Raw genomic sequence first — 14,324 nt, 5'->3', positions numbered from 1 at the left:
CAGTTTAAAGTTAAACCCTTGTTAAAGATATCGTGTAAATGGGACAAAGATCGCCTTCTAGAGGGTAACGTCCGTTATATATATATATATATATATATATATATATATATATATATATATATATATATATATATATATATATATATATATATATATATATATATATATATATATATATATATATATATATATATATATATATTTATATATATATTTATATATATATATATATATATATATATATATATATATATATATATATATATATATATATATATATATATATATATATATCGAAGAAGAGTTCTACGAGATATGTGGAATACAACATATGTATGCGTGCAGTTGTCTATTATAAGCACACCTGCTTATTGACTGTTATGGATGGCTGTGATTGATCAAACACACGGCCTTCCATAACAGTAAATATACACGTGGTAGGTTTGCCTATATAAGAAGTCGGTTGCAGGCATACACATTTAAAATGTCTTAAATGCAAGTCTTATGGATCCTACATGCACAAAAACAACCATTTACACATACACACATGTATATATATGTATGTATAAATATATTATATATATATATACAGTATATATATATGTATATATACATACACACATAAATATATGTGTGTGTGTATACTGTGGCCTCAGCTGAATTTATTGCCACAGGGTGTTAAGTGACATAGAAGCTATCTATCTACACACACACACACACACACACACACACACACACATATATATATATATATATATATATATATATATATATATATATATATATATATATATATATTTATATGCAAACACATGATACCTGTATTGACCTAATCAGTGTCTTAGGCATCGGAAGTCAAGTGGACCATACATAGGCAACATTTCGATCTTAGTAATTAAGAATGATGGAAATATTAAATGAATACATTCATTTCGTTCACCTGACCTGACCCCACTCCGCACTTCCTCCATCTCGGTGGAAATTAAGCGACTGACTCTCGGGTGTGCAATCTTCGCCAAATATTTGTAGTCAGAGTTGAATTTTGTGGGATTTACTGATCTTTTATTACTGTAGCTTTGTGTTTTCTTTGATCATGAACCTAGTTTTATAACTTATGTTAAAAATTTCCATAATTTCCAGTCTAACGTTATTCTGGAATAAAAAAAAATGAAGGTTTAGAGTGCGGTTGTACTGTAGATCCCACATAAGCCTTTTGATTCGAATCATTCTGGAATTTAGGAAGGGATGCATTCTTAAAGCGTCGAAGGGCTAAAGATTATCATGGCGATATTAGGCTGTTAACAGTGATATACTTTACATGTGCTCGCTGTCATATATATATCGCATACAGAAAGCAAATACATTTCACCCCCGTCTCGATCAAGGGCACCAATGACGCAAAGAGCTGTGTTAATTTTAGGGGTCATTACTTCCTTGTCCGTTTTGCTAGTAAAATCACAAACACCTGTGGAAGTAGTCAGTGCAATAGCGATTATATTTCAGATATCTGCGGCTTTTCTATTTAAAAAAAACATTTATTTCTCTCAGGCTATACGTCACGTTTCAACGAGAGTCTTTGATTTACCTTTTAATTCTTATGTATATCTTATTGACTGCTAACTAAAATGCTTAAGGAGCGTTCATAAAATTTACAAACAAAAAGCATGACTCTTTAAAGTCTATGTCACATGGGTTTTTGTCCTCCCAGTTTTAGTCAATATTTTCTATTTGTATACCGGAAAAATGTAGTGATTCTTCAGTCACCTGTGATGATTTTCCTTCATGCTAACCTAGGAATTCCTCCTAAAGGTCAAGGCATAAGAATATTAAAAGCGTGACTAAGTTGCCGGTCAAGGTGCGTAAAAGTATGTCTGGCTGAGAGAATGGTTACGAGGGAATGTAACGACAGAGTCTGTAAAGATATTTGTATCATTACATTACTTAGTGTTCTTAGGGGATGTGTGGTATGATCACTTGCATATATATTCAGTATACTTAACTTTCAAACACATTTATATGCGCACGAGTGCGGATGTTAACTAAATACACAAACCTTGCATTATGGTTTTCATACCTGACCCTTTGATTAATATTCTCTCGTCAGTGATGAGATCCTTAGTATAAAAATTTGACAATGGCCATCCAGTGGCGTAACTAAAGGGGGTGGGGAGGGGGCGGTCCGTCCCGGGGTGGCACTGTTCCGGGGGGGCGGTACTCTGGCATCTTTTGAGTAGGTTTGGTCTGGCACAATAGGGCATGAAATTGCTAATCAGCTGGACTCTGATGTTGTTATTAGTGAATTCGCTTCTAATAAAGCTCGTAGGGTTCCATTGTAAATCTGCTTTGTTTTTGTTTAAGCTTTATGAAATAAAATAAATGATTGAAATGTTAAGGCTTAAAATGTGCGTTTAATTTTCACCACTTTAGTGCTCTTTAGCACGGAACGGGGCGGCACTTTCAGAGTCCGCGGCCCCCCCCCCCCCCGGGCTCCACTAATGCTAGTTACACCAATAAGGCCGTCCTACTGATCGGGCCGACTGTCTCTGATTCATTTACTTTTTTTATTTCAATCAAAGACAAAGACGGCAGCGAACGCATTCCTGGGCGTAAGAAAAATATATTCGGCGATTTGTCATAGTCGCTTTCTTAACCTTTTTAACCCTGAATGATACAAAACAATTCATTCGCTGTTCGTCTTTACCTTCATTCACTTTGTTTCATTCTTAACTCTAATGGAAACAAATTTAACATCCTAGTTCCTCTTTTATTCTGTTCCTGTCATTACTGACTCTAAATGAAAATAAAATTATTAATTTATTGCATTCACACTTATCTTCTTTCTTTCAGTCTCTTACTCTCAATACAACAAATTATCTTCAAGTGATTCTTATCTTCAATACTATCAAAATCCTTATACCTAGTTTGTTAGCTTTTGTAACCCAATATGACCCATTGCCCCTCACAACAAACTTCTAGTGCTTGTTGTAAATTTCAGTAAAGCCTCTTACTGTTTATTTACTTCTTACTAGACACGGGCGCGAAACCCCTTCTCTTTCATCTCGATCTGGGGAGGTTGATGGGTTATGAACTATACTGGGGACTTAACATTCACTATTTGACGAGCTATTACTAAGCAATAAGATAGTGCATAATAACACATCTTTTGGAAATATTATTGCCCGTCCATCCGTATAGGAATAATGTTTAATTCGGAGCTTGTTTGTATTCTGCAACGTTTGTCGGCCGTTAATGGAATATGTTATGAGGTACAGTGTAAGTCTCTCCGGAGGAGGAATTACACACCATGAGAACCTTACACACGCACACACACACACACGCATACACAAGTACACACGTAATTTCTTGGATGATGCCGGACACTGTAGTTACTTTGTATAACCTTTTCTCAATATAACTTTCGCTGTGCCATTTCAGTTTAATTGACCTTTTAATATTTCTTATTATTTACGCACGCACATTATATATATATATATATATATATATATATATATATATATATATATATATATATATATATATATATATATATATACATACATATATATATACATACATACATATATATATATATATATACATATATACATACATACATATACAGTATAGTATATATGTATGTATGTATAAATGTTTGTATGTGTGTGACTTTTTTCACAAAGTACAAAGTAAGGCGGTGATTAGTAGGTAAGATACATCTTTTTGAGTGTATATTTAACCCCTACTCACACCTTGAAATAACAGTATTATTTCCTATCATCCTTTGTATGTAGAAAATGATGTACAAAGCTCATATATTTAGACAATAATTATAACATTGCTGAATATATAAATTATTAAAGGACGTATCAAATATAATGGATTTTTTTAGAAGAGATAATTATTAACCTAAACAACTCAGAGCAGCAATTAACTTGACTAAAATAAAGCAGAACGCGCATAAACATTTACCGGTAATTGAAACACTAATAAAAGACTCACTGAAAATATCCAGCGCACTTTTGGAGTAATCAGGGAGGAATTAGAGCAGGCATGCAAAAAACTATAAGCAATGTCTTAAATATGTTTTTTATTTTATTTTTCTAAGGGGTAACTGCTTCTCCAAATCAGTCCACATGTATGGTGTATATGTTCGATTAAAATCTGTGGTAGGACACCCTTTACAATTTCTAATGGAATTTTTAAAAGGAGAAGAATGAATGCTTATACCATTCAGCTTTCAAATGTGAAGAAACTGTACGATGTTGCAACAGAAATACCTGCGCGAACTTCGCGCAAAGTCTCGACCGACTGAAACGGAGATCTGTGAAATAATAATTGTCTGGCTGTCAGGAAATATTCTCCTTTCTTATTCCTTTCTTTCTGAGGAAGAAATGGCAAGGTACCGGGAATGCTTAATTGATTAGAAGATGTTTGTAGAGGCATTTAGGCACTTTCATCGGTATATTCCATACTTGTCGGTGTAATGAGAATAAGACTGATAAACACGTGACTATACATCTCATAGCGTTACCTTATTTCAAGTGTGTGTATATATATATATATATATATATATATATATATATATATATATATATATATATATACACTGTATATATATATGTATATATATATATATATATATATATATATATATATATATATATATATATATATATATAATCGCGTCGATATGCGTTTGTATCCTTAGTTCTGCGCGACTATTTATGTCTCCTGCCATTGATGGCAACCCTTCCTCGACCTTTTTACGATTAATTTATCATAATCAATGTTATCATGAGCGACGTGCTCTCTTTCCACCTACGATATATTTGACTTTTTTATTGTTACAGGCTGAGAGCATTATATAAGCTTCATACACCGTGTTACCTTATTATCAACTGGCTGGGAACCACAATCGTATGTTCTCTGAATGATTATGAAACACGGATCTGCGGTGGAAATTTTCAACACATTCCGGATTGTGCTTTTAAAAGATAATTGTGTTTTTATTGCTATGCTTCCTTATACATACACACACACACACATATATATAGATTATACATATATATATGTATATATATATATATATATATATATATATATATATATATATATATATATATATATATATATATATATATATATATATATATATATATATATATATATATATATATATATATATATATATGTATATTGGTCACTTTTTACCAGATACATGTGTAATTGTAATAGCCACAATGCCCTCTTAACTTCTCGAATATCATAATTTCTTCATATTTCTTGCACTTGGATCTTAAGGCTTTATAGTGACAGGCGTATCCCAAAAAAAGCGAGAAGAATTCGAGAAGTTAAGAAGGCATTGTGGCTAATACAATTACTTGCTTGTCACTAAGAAACCTGAGGTCTTGTGGTCAGGTCGGTAACGTGACCTCGTTCTGAAGTGAAGAGGGCATTATGGTTATTAAAATTGCACGTACGTATATATATATATATATATATATATATATATATATATATATATATATATATATATATATATATATATATATATATATATATATATATATATACACGAGATATATATATATTATATATATATACACAAGTTTATTAGTGGGCGCTACACGTGCTGGAACCTGGGGCTGCCGTCTCCCCTACCCTCTCAATCTCCTACTGACCCTGTCCCAACCAGGGTGGCCAAACAGGTTTGCAGGAGAAGGGTGGGTGTCTCCCCTACCCTCCCGTTCCCCTACCTGCACAGCCTCCACCCGAGATGGACAAACTGGTTTGCAGGGTGTGGGTGGCTGTATCATGTCTCCCCTGCTGTCACCCAGGGAAGGACAAGCAAGGTCAGATCCTCTCGGATTTTTTATATATATATATATATATATATATATATATATATATATATATATATATATATATATATATATATATATATATATATGTGTGTTTGTGTGTGTGTGTGTGTGTGTGTGTGTGTGTGTGTGTGTGTAAATCACACTGGGTAATGAAGAATACAAGGTCTAGCATTTATCCTAAAGCCAAAATGAAGCAATTATTAATTTTCCAATCGATAGTGGTTTTTCTGTGCTTCCTTTGTTTAGATAATCGTTTGCCAAAGAATTATAGTTGATGATAGTTTACATATCAAATAAAATCTCTTCACATTAGCGGTTACCATTTTCTGTTATCCATATTTGTCAATATCTTCAAACCCCCTTACAAGTTTTCATGTTCGCAATTCAAATTATATATATTAGAAGATATTTTAGTGGCCTCCGAGAACACAAGCAATAGGTTGATTTTATATGTTAGTTTTTCCCTAAATGGAAGGCAACGATTACAAGATCATCCTCAGTCATTTCAGAGTCAGCTTTGCCTTTCACGAAAGATTTCAAATTTGCCTTCAATTCGTGCAAATTACACACAAAACAAATAGTATATATATAATTTTTTAATCGTTGTTTGCTTCTTGAGTATCAGTAGAAATTAAAAATAATCCTGATTTATAAACTTCCTTGTAGTTTTCATCTTTCGTGATTGCTTTGGTAGAATTGCATGTCATATACTCCTGAAAAGATTCACCAAGGAAATTTCGCTCTTCCATTCGTTGTGTAAATTTTGCTGCAACAAAGTTAGAAATTCACAAATAATCATAAAATATTCATTACTCTCATTTTCTATTCACAGATCTCTTTCGGGGAATACTTTCGTAAATGTTCATTTACTAGTTTCTAACGCAATGAATCAGCACGACTCCGTTCATTAACAGCTACACAAAAAAATTCCAGATAAAACATTACTACTTTCTGGAAATAATTCAAGCGTAGGGTTTGGGAAATATTTTCAATGCTCAGTGACAATTTTTCCATTTTTTTCAAATTTTGCATTACCACGAGTACTTTATAATGAAGTTGCCTATGAGAATTATTTTCATCTTGTCATTTTTTTTTATAATCTATTGCTATTGATTTTACTACCATAAACATGACAATTTTCATCGATTTATAACTATTTCTACTCGTTCACAAGACTAAGTTCAGCAGGTTAGGAAAATATGACAGGTTTTGGGCAAACTTTATTGTAAAGCCTAATAAATGACATCAATTTCAAGTAGTTTTTCCACATTACTGGCACAAAGAATTCAGCAATCCTATATAAACAAATAAATCTTACATGTACATTATATACATATAAATTATTCTTTTTTTATTTACAATTATATACACTTATGGCACATATAGGAACTTTTAGGAGGGCCAACGAGGCTTCTTAACCAAAAAAAAAAAAAACTGCAACGCACAGAAATCTGAGCTATGAAAAGTAATCAAGAAAAACACTGCAAAAAATATAACGAAAAATATTTATCTGAAAATTGAACAATTATAATCTCATCGGAAGAGATGGGAGAGATAATGGCTTGTTAGCCGCGACAATCATCATTAACAAGAAAATCCGTCAGCTGACCAGAGCCGAAGGTGACTTTCGCTATTCTAGATCAATATGACCTGAGTTTATATTTATCATTTAACAAGTAAATATTTATACCGGAGACATTCAGAGAAAATGGATTGAATGGAAGAAGAAGAAGAGTGGGAATATCCTTTCTCCTTGTCGTGGAACCTGAAACGCGAACCAGAATCTCATTTGTGAGATGTGGAAAGTCGTGATCCAGTCTACTTCTGAGAAGGAGAACGATGGGGTTATAGGTGTAGCCGATGCTTCGTTGAACACTTGTTGGAATATCGTCGTAATGATCCTCTTATCTTGGAATGTTACGGCGTTCCTGACCTCTGCTGTGACGCCATTTGACAGACGAGATGGCGAGGTCTGTAGTTTTCGAACACCGAGACTGAATCGATCCATTTCATGGGAATTCAGTGACTTGGACGATCGTCGAGGAAGATCAGCAACTTTCGCGAAAGCTGGACGACGGACTCGCAAGCCGTGGTAAAAATCAACTTCCGCTACAAGAAGCGTGTGACTTGCAGGTCAGAACGAAGTCGTCAGCGACTCCCGGCGACTTCGGTGCTTCCCAGGACACAGGCGGGAAGTAGCCCACCCTGCCGTCGTCGAACTCCGGCTACGAGATTCAAAAGGAAATTCTATGACCCATTTCTAACCAGTCTTTGATCTCGGGACTATGACCCATTTCTAACCAGTCTTTGATCTCAGGACTAACCCATTTCTACCAGTCTTTGATCTCGGGACTGTGACCCATTTCTAACCAGTCTTTGATCTCAGGGACCCATTTCTAACCGGTCTTTGATCTGGGACTATGACCCATTTCTAACCAGTCTTTGATCTCGGGACTCTGACCCATTTCTAATCAGTCTTTGATCTCGGGACTATGACCCATTTCTAACCAGTCTTTGATTTCGGGACTGTGACCCATTTCTAACCAGTCTTTGATTTCGGGACTCTGACCCATTTCTAACCAGTCTTTGATCTCGTGACTCTGACCCATTACTAACCAGTCTTTGATTTCGGGACTCTGACCCATTTCTAACCAGTCTTTGATCTCGGGACTCTGACCCATTTCAAACCAGTCTTTGATCTCGGGACTTGTTACGGATGGGGAAGGGTGGAAGAGAGAGAGAATAGGAGAGAGAGAGAGAGACAGAGAGAGAGAGAGAGAGAGAGATCATGACGAGGAAGATCGCGAGCGAAGGACGAGGTTAATGGACTTCCCCCTCGTTCTCGACGTCCAACTCTTCGTCTTCCTCGTGTTCAAGGACGAGGCCTTCTTCGTCTCCTTGTTTACTGTCGGACTTCCCGTCCCCTTCTCCCTCGCCTTCTTGCTGTTGGCGCTTGTGTTTTGTTCTGCGGTTCTGGAACCATACTTTCACCTGTGGATTGTAAAGAAAATGGACATGAACAATACTGAAATTCGCATCGTTGTGGCACAATCATTTCGACAAATGTTATTCTTATTAATCTTACTGTGATCTTATTTCGATAAATATTATTATTATCATCCTTATTACTCGTACTGTGATCTTATTGGTGGTTATCAAAACTAGTCAAAATATATTCCACACAATTAGTGTTATCCCTATTCTAAAACCACACACACAAAAAAACTGACGTCAACAACCTAATTGACTAAAGATTCCTTCTTTCGTACCAGAAAGAGACAGAGAGGAAAAGAGTCTTATAAACTCTCTCTCTCTCTCTCTCTCTCTCTCTCTCTCTTCCTCTCCGAAATCCCCCCCCCCCTGACAATAATGTCGATAGACGTTTTCAGGACAGGAAAGGAATAAATCATAAACCACGTATCATGATCGCCATTTCCCTCCACCAAAGACGCAGGAGAAGAAAAAACCTCCTAGTCAGCTATCATCTTTCTCATAATAGATATCAAATGGGCCAATCACAGGAGCACACGCCCCGGCTACTCGACAAGGGGAAAGACTGAGAGAGAGAGAGAGAGAGAGAGAGAGAGAGAGAGAGAGAGAGAGAGAGAGAGAGAGCCCTCTTTCTCTACCCTAGTTCCGGCCCAGGGGTCGCTTCTAGCGAGTCAACTTTTGTCTCGGGGACGAGTCGAGCACTATCCGTCATAAATGGATATAATACACTCTTGACTTCAAGAGGCAGTTCTTAAAATGTGCTTTGGTTATCGTTCGTTTCATTATTAATTCCTTTATTTACGTGTCATTGCTAATCAGCAATGCACCGTTGTCAATATACTTCTTTAATGGAGCCTATTGACGGGAACACGAATAACTCTTCCACAAATTAAAACCACCAGGATTTCTGCTTCTCTGAAGAAAGAGAACCCTTGATGACATAAGGGTAACTTATTATGAAACCCAAACTACCAACTAACAGTTTTTTACTTTCGTCTAAAGTGAAAAACACCCAAGAGGAATTTTTGCTACTAAATTACTCTCTCTTCTGTTTTTCCCCTCGTATGATGTGATTCCCCTCCCCTCAGCCCCAGGTCCCCCTCAAAAGAGTACAATGGCCCCCGATCCCTCCCCTCCCCTTCTCCCCTCGGTACATACCAGTCCCGTTCCGCCACAGATTACTATTAAGTCACCCGATTAACCCGATTTCACGCACAATTACCCTCGTCGTTGCCAACAATCTGTTGGTTTTCGCTGGCGAAGGGGAATCGTTGTAGAGGGGAAAGAGGAGCGGTGGAAGGGGAGTTGAGGAGGGGAAGAGGGGGAATGAGCGTATGAATAATTTAGAAATACTATTCGAGATAATAAATGAAGAGGGATTCCGCAAGGTATATCGTGCTGTCCCGTTTTATTCTTGATCGTCGTTCATAATCTGTGATCTGACTTTAAAATGTTGTCGTTTGCACAAATGAAACGTAAATTTTTGCTACCATAGTTTTTAAGATCGTATCCATTGTTCCTGTTAAAATGTGTGTAATATTCAGAATAAACTAAGTGTTACAGTTTTAACGAAATTTGATGTCGTGTGCTTAATGCTTAGAAGCTTTAATCGACCGTAAAGGTTGACGTGATTCGCAGAAAATCCCTGTAAGGCTTAAAATGCCATAAGAGTTTGTCATGCGGCTTATGTGGACAATGACGAACGCACTGGTATCAGAAAGTAATGGCTTGTGATAATTATAACTTATGATTATTTATAATAACCTACAACTAATAAATACAGAGGACGCATGGTCTTCAATGCAGACAAATTCAGGAAATGCAGTATAAAGTGTCATCAACAGAAACTTGCAATATAAATAACCGGTTCATGCAATGTGTTTCTTGCGATCCAGGGTAACCTAGAATGTTCGAATGGGAATTAATGCTGTCCGTTCTCCTGGTTCGAGAAAGAAAACAGAATCCGCCCCCCCGGCTTCCCTTAGCTAGCTAGAACAGAAACCGGCTCTTCCTGAAGCCCACTTAAGATTTTTAAAATTTCCCAACACGCTCTCCGTCTGATTCAAACGCAGTTGCAGGTATTTTCTTTTGTATTAGCCCCATCGATTTAGCTGTTTGTTCATTATAATAGCAATTGTGGTATTTCATGTGGCATGCTGAGTTTTACTTTGTTTGGTTACGCTCATAAATTCTGCAGAATTTTCCACTTCGAGGTCTCGACGTTGTTTACATTATAGGTCCGTTCTCAAGAAGCTCTGCCGTTCCCTGTTACAACCTGGCGGTCCTCGGGGGCTTGGTGGTTTCAATATTCTGCACTACTCGTGCTACGGGGAAAGTAAATCTCATTGTAAAACTAAGAATAGTCGAATTAGCTGTAACGATACAATAGGTTTTGTAGATTTTCTTTTGCTGTTTTTTTAAAGTAAATAATAAAATAAAAATGATTTTCTGTTGTGACTTGTTTTGACTTTTATATCACAGATCTGTGACAAATCTCTTAGCAATAAAATGAGATTCTTATAATATGCATAAAGGGTAAAACCCTTTAAATAAATGTATCGGCGAGAAGCCCAGCGTTTACAAATAAAATCATTCTTAGCTTTGTGAATTAGGGACACTGAGTTTAGGTTGATTTTATCATCTATACACACCTTCCGGCGGGTTCTTACAGGTTAGGAGCTTTCATCTTCGTGTATAATACGGGTGGTAAAATGATTGGGCATCTATTACAGGCAAAACAAAACAAAACAGAAATACCAAAAATAAATTATTATGAAAAGTAATTCAGGCTTTGAAGATTTATCTTATGATAGGACTATGCGCGTTGGGGATGTTTAAATCAAGCAAAAATGATCCTGTTATGGCAAGCAAGAAGTGAAATTAGTTGAAAGTTCGGAGTTCAGAAGACTGATATTTCAGATCAACTGCAGTTCTTACAAGAACGACGCCTTTCTAACTAATTCTGTAAAGAAGGGAAATCTTGTAGATTTTATATTCTAATATCAACAGTAATCATAAAAAAAAGTCATGAATCCCATGAAATAATGTGGTAATGAATCAAATTTAACGTATCATTTGCTTCTCTCTTGGGCACCAGATTCCATAAGTAGTCACATCTCACCCAGAGACCTACCAATGACTAAGGTACAAAGGCATTTCTCTTTAACACTGTTGCACCTCCTCAACCAATTCTTCCTATAGGTCTGAATATTAGCTATTCTCTCCTTTCTCTCACAACTCATGATGAAGAAAAAAAGTTAAGTATACCTTAGTTTAACCAGACCACTGGGCCGATTAACAGCTCTCCTAGGGCTGGCCCGAAGGATTAGGTTTATTTTACGTGGCTAAGAACCAACTGGTTACCTAGCAACGGGACCTAAAGCTAATTGTGGAATCCGAACCGCATTATAGCGAGAAATGAATTTCTACCACCAGAAATAAATTCCTCTAATTCTTCATTGGCCGGTCGGAGATTCGAACGCAGAGAGCTAGTTGAGAACGGTACCTACCCTCCCAATGAGGAACTGTCATGATGAAGAAGAAATAAGGAGGATGAGAATAATGGAGGAGCAAGGAGAGAAGAAGAGAGGGAGAAAGAGGAAGGAAATGGATGTCAAAGCCTCTTTTTCAGACATCAGATATCAATGATGATCACCAGTCGCTTAAATTGCTTTAGGGCAGGAAAAGCATCAGGTACATGAGGAAATACATTAGTGTATGACCACGACGAGAAAAAACAAAGATAAAGAGAGAGAATTTATCAAACCTAGGACACATTTTCATTTGCAATATTACCGGGCAAATCTCCGGCATTCGAAATGGCGCACGCAAACCTTGTTTTCAGAACGCTGATAACAAGATGAAGCATAGATAAGCATCGGACCAATTGCATACATGTATTGACTTTTATTAGGAGCTAGCGTTAGTGTGAAAGACATAGGGCGTGAGCAGAGCGCATCCCTTCCAAATGACAGTAACTGACACGCTCAGCAACGCTTCACCAACTACTTGCTAAGTAATGGACATAATAATAGCTATCAGTGAGTAACTTGAAAGATTCCGGGTCAATTTGCTGTCGATCGACGCGTCACCATTTTTGCTGCTGAGGTAGCGGGCGAGGCAGAGGGGGGGCGGAGTTTGGTCTTTTAACGGGGGTTTAAAGCTGTTACTGACGCTGTTGCCACCGCGGAACGCAAATTCGAAGTGACTTCATGCCTAGTTTTCTGCAAAGAACAGCGCATGTGATTCGATACCAGTGGTTGGCAGTAAAAAAAGAGTATATATATATTATATATATATTATGTATATATAATATATATTCATATATATATATATACATATATATATATATACAGTATATATATATATATATATATATATATATATATATATATATATATATATATATATATATATATATATATATATATATATATATATATATATATATATATATATATATATATATATATATAAATAATAACACAGACAGAATTTCTCTTCGATTAATTTCCGGAAGTTCAAATTGCTCATCAATCTTATTGTGTTTTCGTCTCGTAAAATTCACTGGCACTAACACAAATTGCTACTTATGGACACTGGAAATGATCAATCTGATGAACTTTCCGCATATCACGTCATTTGATAACATAAGTTGAGCGCAGCATCGTTGTAAAATCAAATAAAAAAAAAATTTAGTTAACCATCCCAGCCTCAGAAGGCAAAATTGGGGAAATCGAAACAAGCTGAATGTGGTTGCATGGAAACTTTGTCAAAATAACTTCCGTTGCAAAAACTTAGTTCACTCGATCTATTATAAGGTTAAGGTGGGATAAGTTTAGCTCCATTTGGATTAGTTATATATGTTTGCTTTATAAACAATAAAACTGATATACATTTAATTAGGCTGGAGTTAAATTTGGATAGTTCTTTGTATACTACCTGACTTGATAATCTTGTCTTGCATCATAATACTTCAATTTCCTTTTTTTTTTTATTCCATGGGCTACGTTGGCTGAAGTTGATGTCATATCCTTTGAGTTAGATGTCTTACATTTCCCGAGAAGGTATTTTCTGCAAAAAGCCTTCCGATATGACAAGGGTGCGGTTGCGTAACAATTTACTAAATGCGTATCACCCCATATACGCCAGCATTTTTCTCAAAGCTAACTCGCGTTTTGTATACGTTACCCTCTAGAAAATGAAAACTTGTATTTCTATCCTTCCATTCGACATTATTATTATTATTATTATTATTATTATTATTATTATTATTATTATTATTATTATTATTATTATGTGCAATTAAAATCCACAATTATATAGTAAATATATTACTATGTAATGTTCATTTTACATGGTAATATATTTACTATATCATTGTAGATTTTTATTACAGATTGTTTTTCACGAAATTGTGAATCTCTTAGCATTATTATTATTATTATTATTATTATTATTATTATTATT

The 14,324-nt window shown here is 35.6% G+C and overlaps 1 protein-coding gene across 1 annotated transcript in view; it reads right to left on the bottom strand.

Annotated features, from left to right (window-relative positions):
• Window positions 1–8,217: 8,217 nt before the first annotated feature.
• The window catches only part of LOC136829276 (homeobox protein EMX1-like), a 10,224-nt gene continuing 4,117 nt past the window's right edge, over window positions 8,218–14,324 (bottom strand). The window contains exon 3 of the mRNA XM_067087618.1: window positions 8,218–8,855. Coding sequence (XP_066943719.1) covers window positions 8,685–8,855 — 171 coding nt within the window. The 3' untranslated portion in view covers window positions 8,218–8,684. The remainder of the gene's footprint in view (window positions 8,856–14,324) is intronic.

This window comes from Macrobrachium rosenbergii, chromosome 44 (assembly GCF_040412425.1).
Source record: "Macrobrachium rosenbergii isolate ZJJX-2024 chromosome 44, ASM4041242v1, whole genome shotgun sequence".
Classification (NCBI taxonomy): Eukaryota; Metazoa; Arthropoda; class Malacostraca; order Decapoda; family Palaemonidae; genus Macrobrachium; species Macrobrachium rosenbergii.
This window is presented reverse-complemented; position numbering and strand designations above follow the sequence as displayed.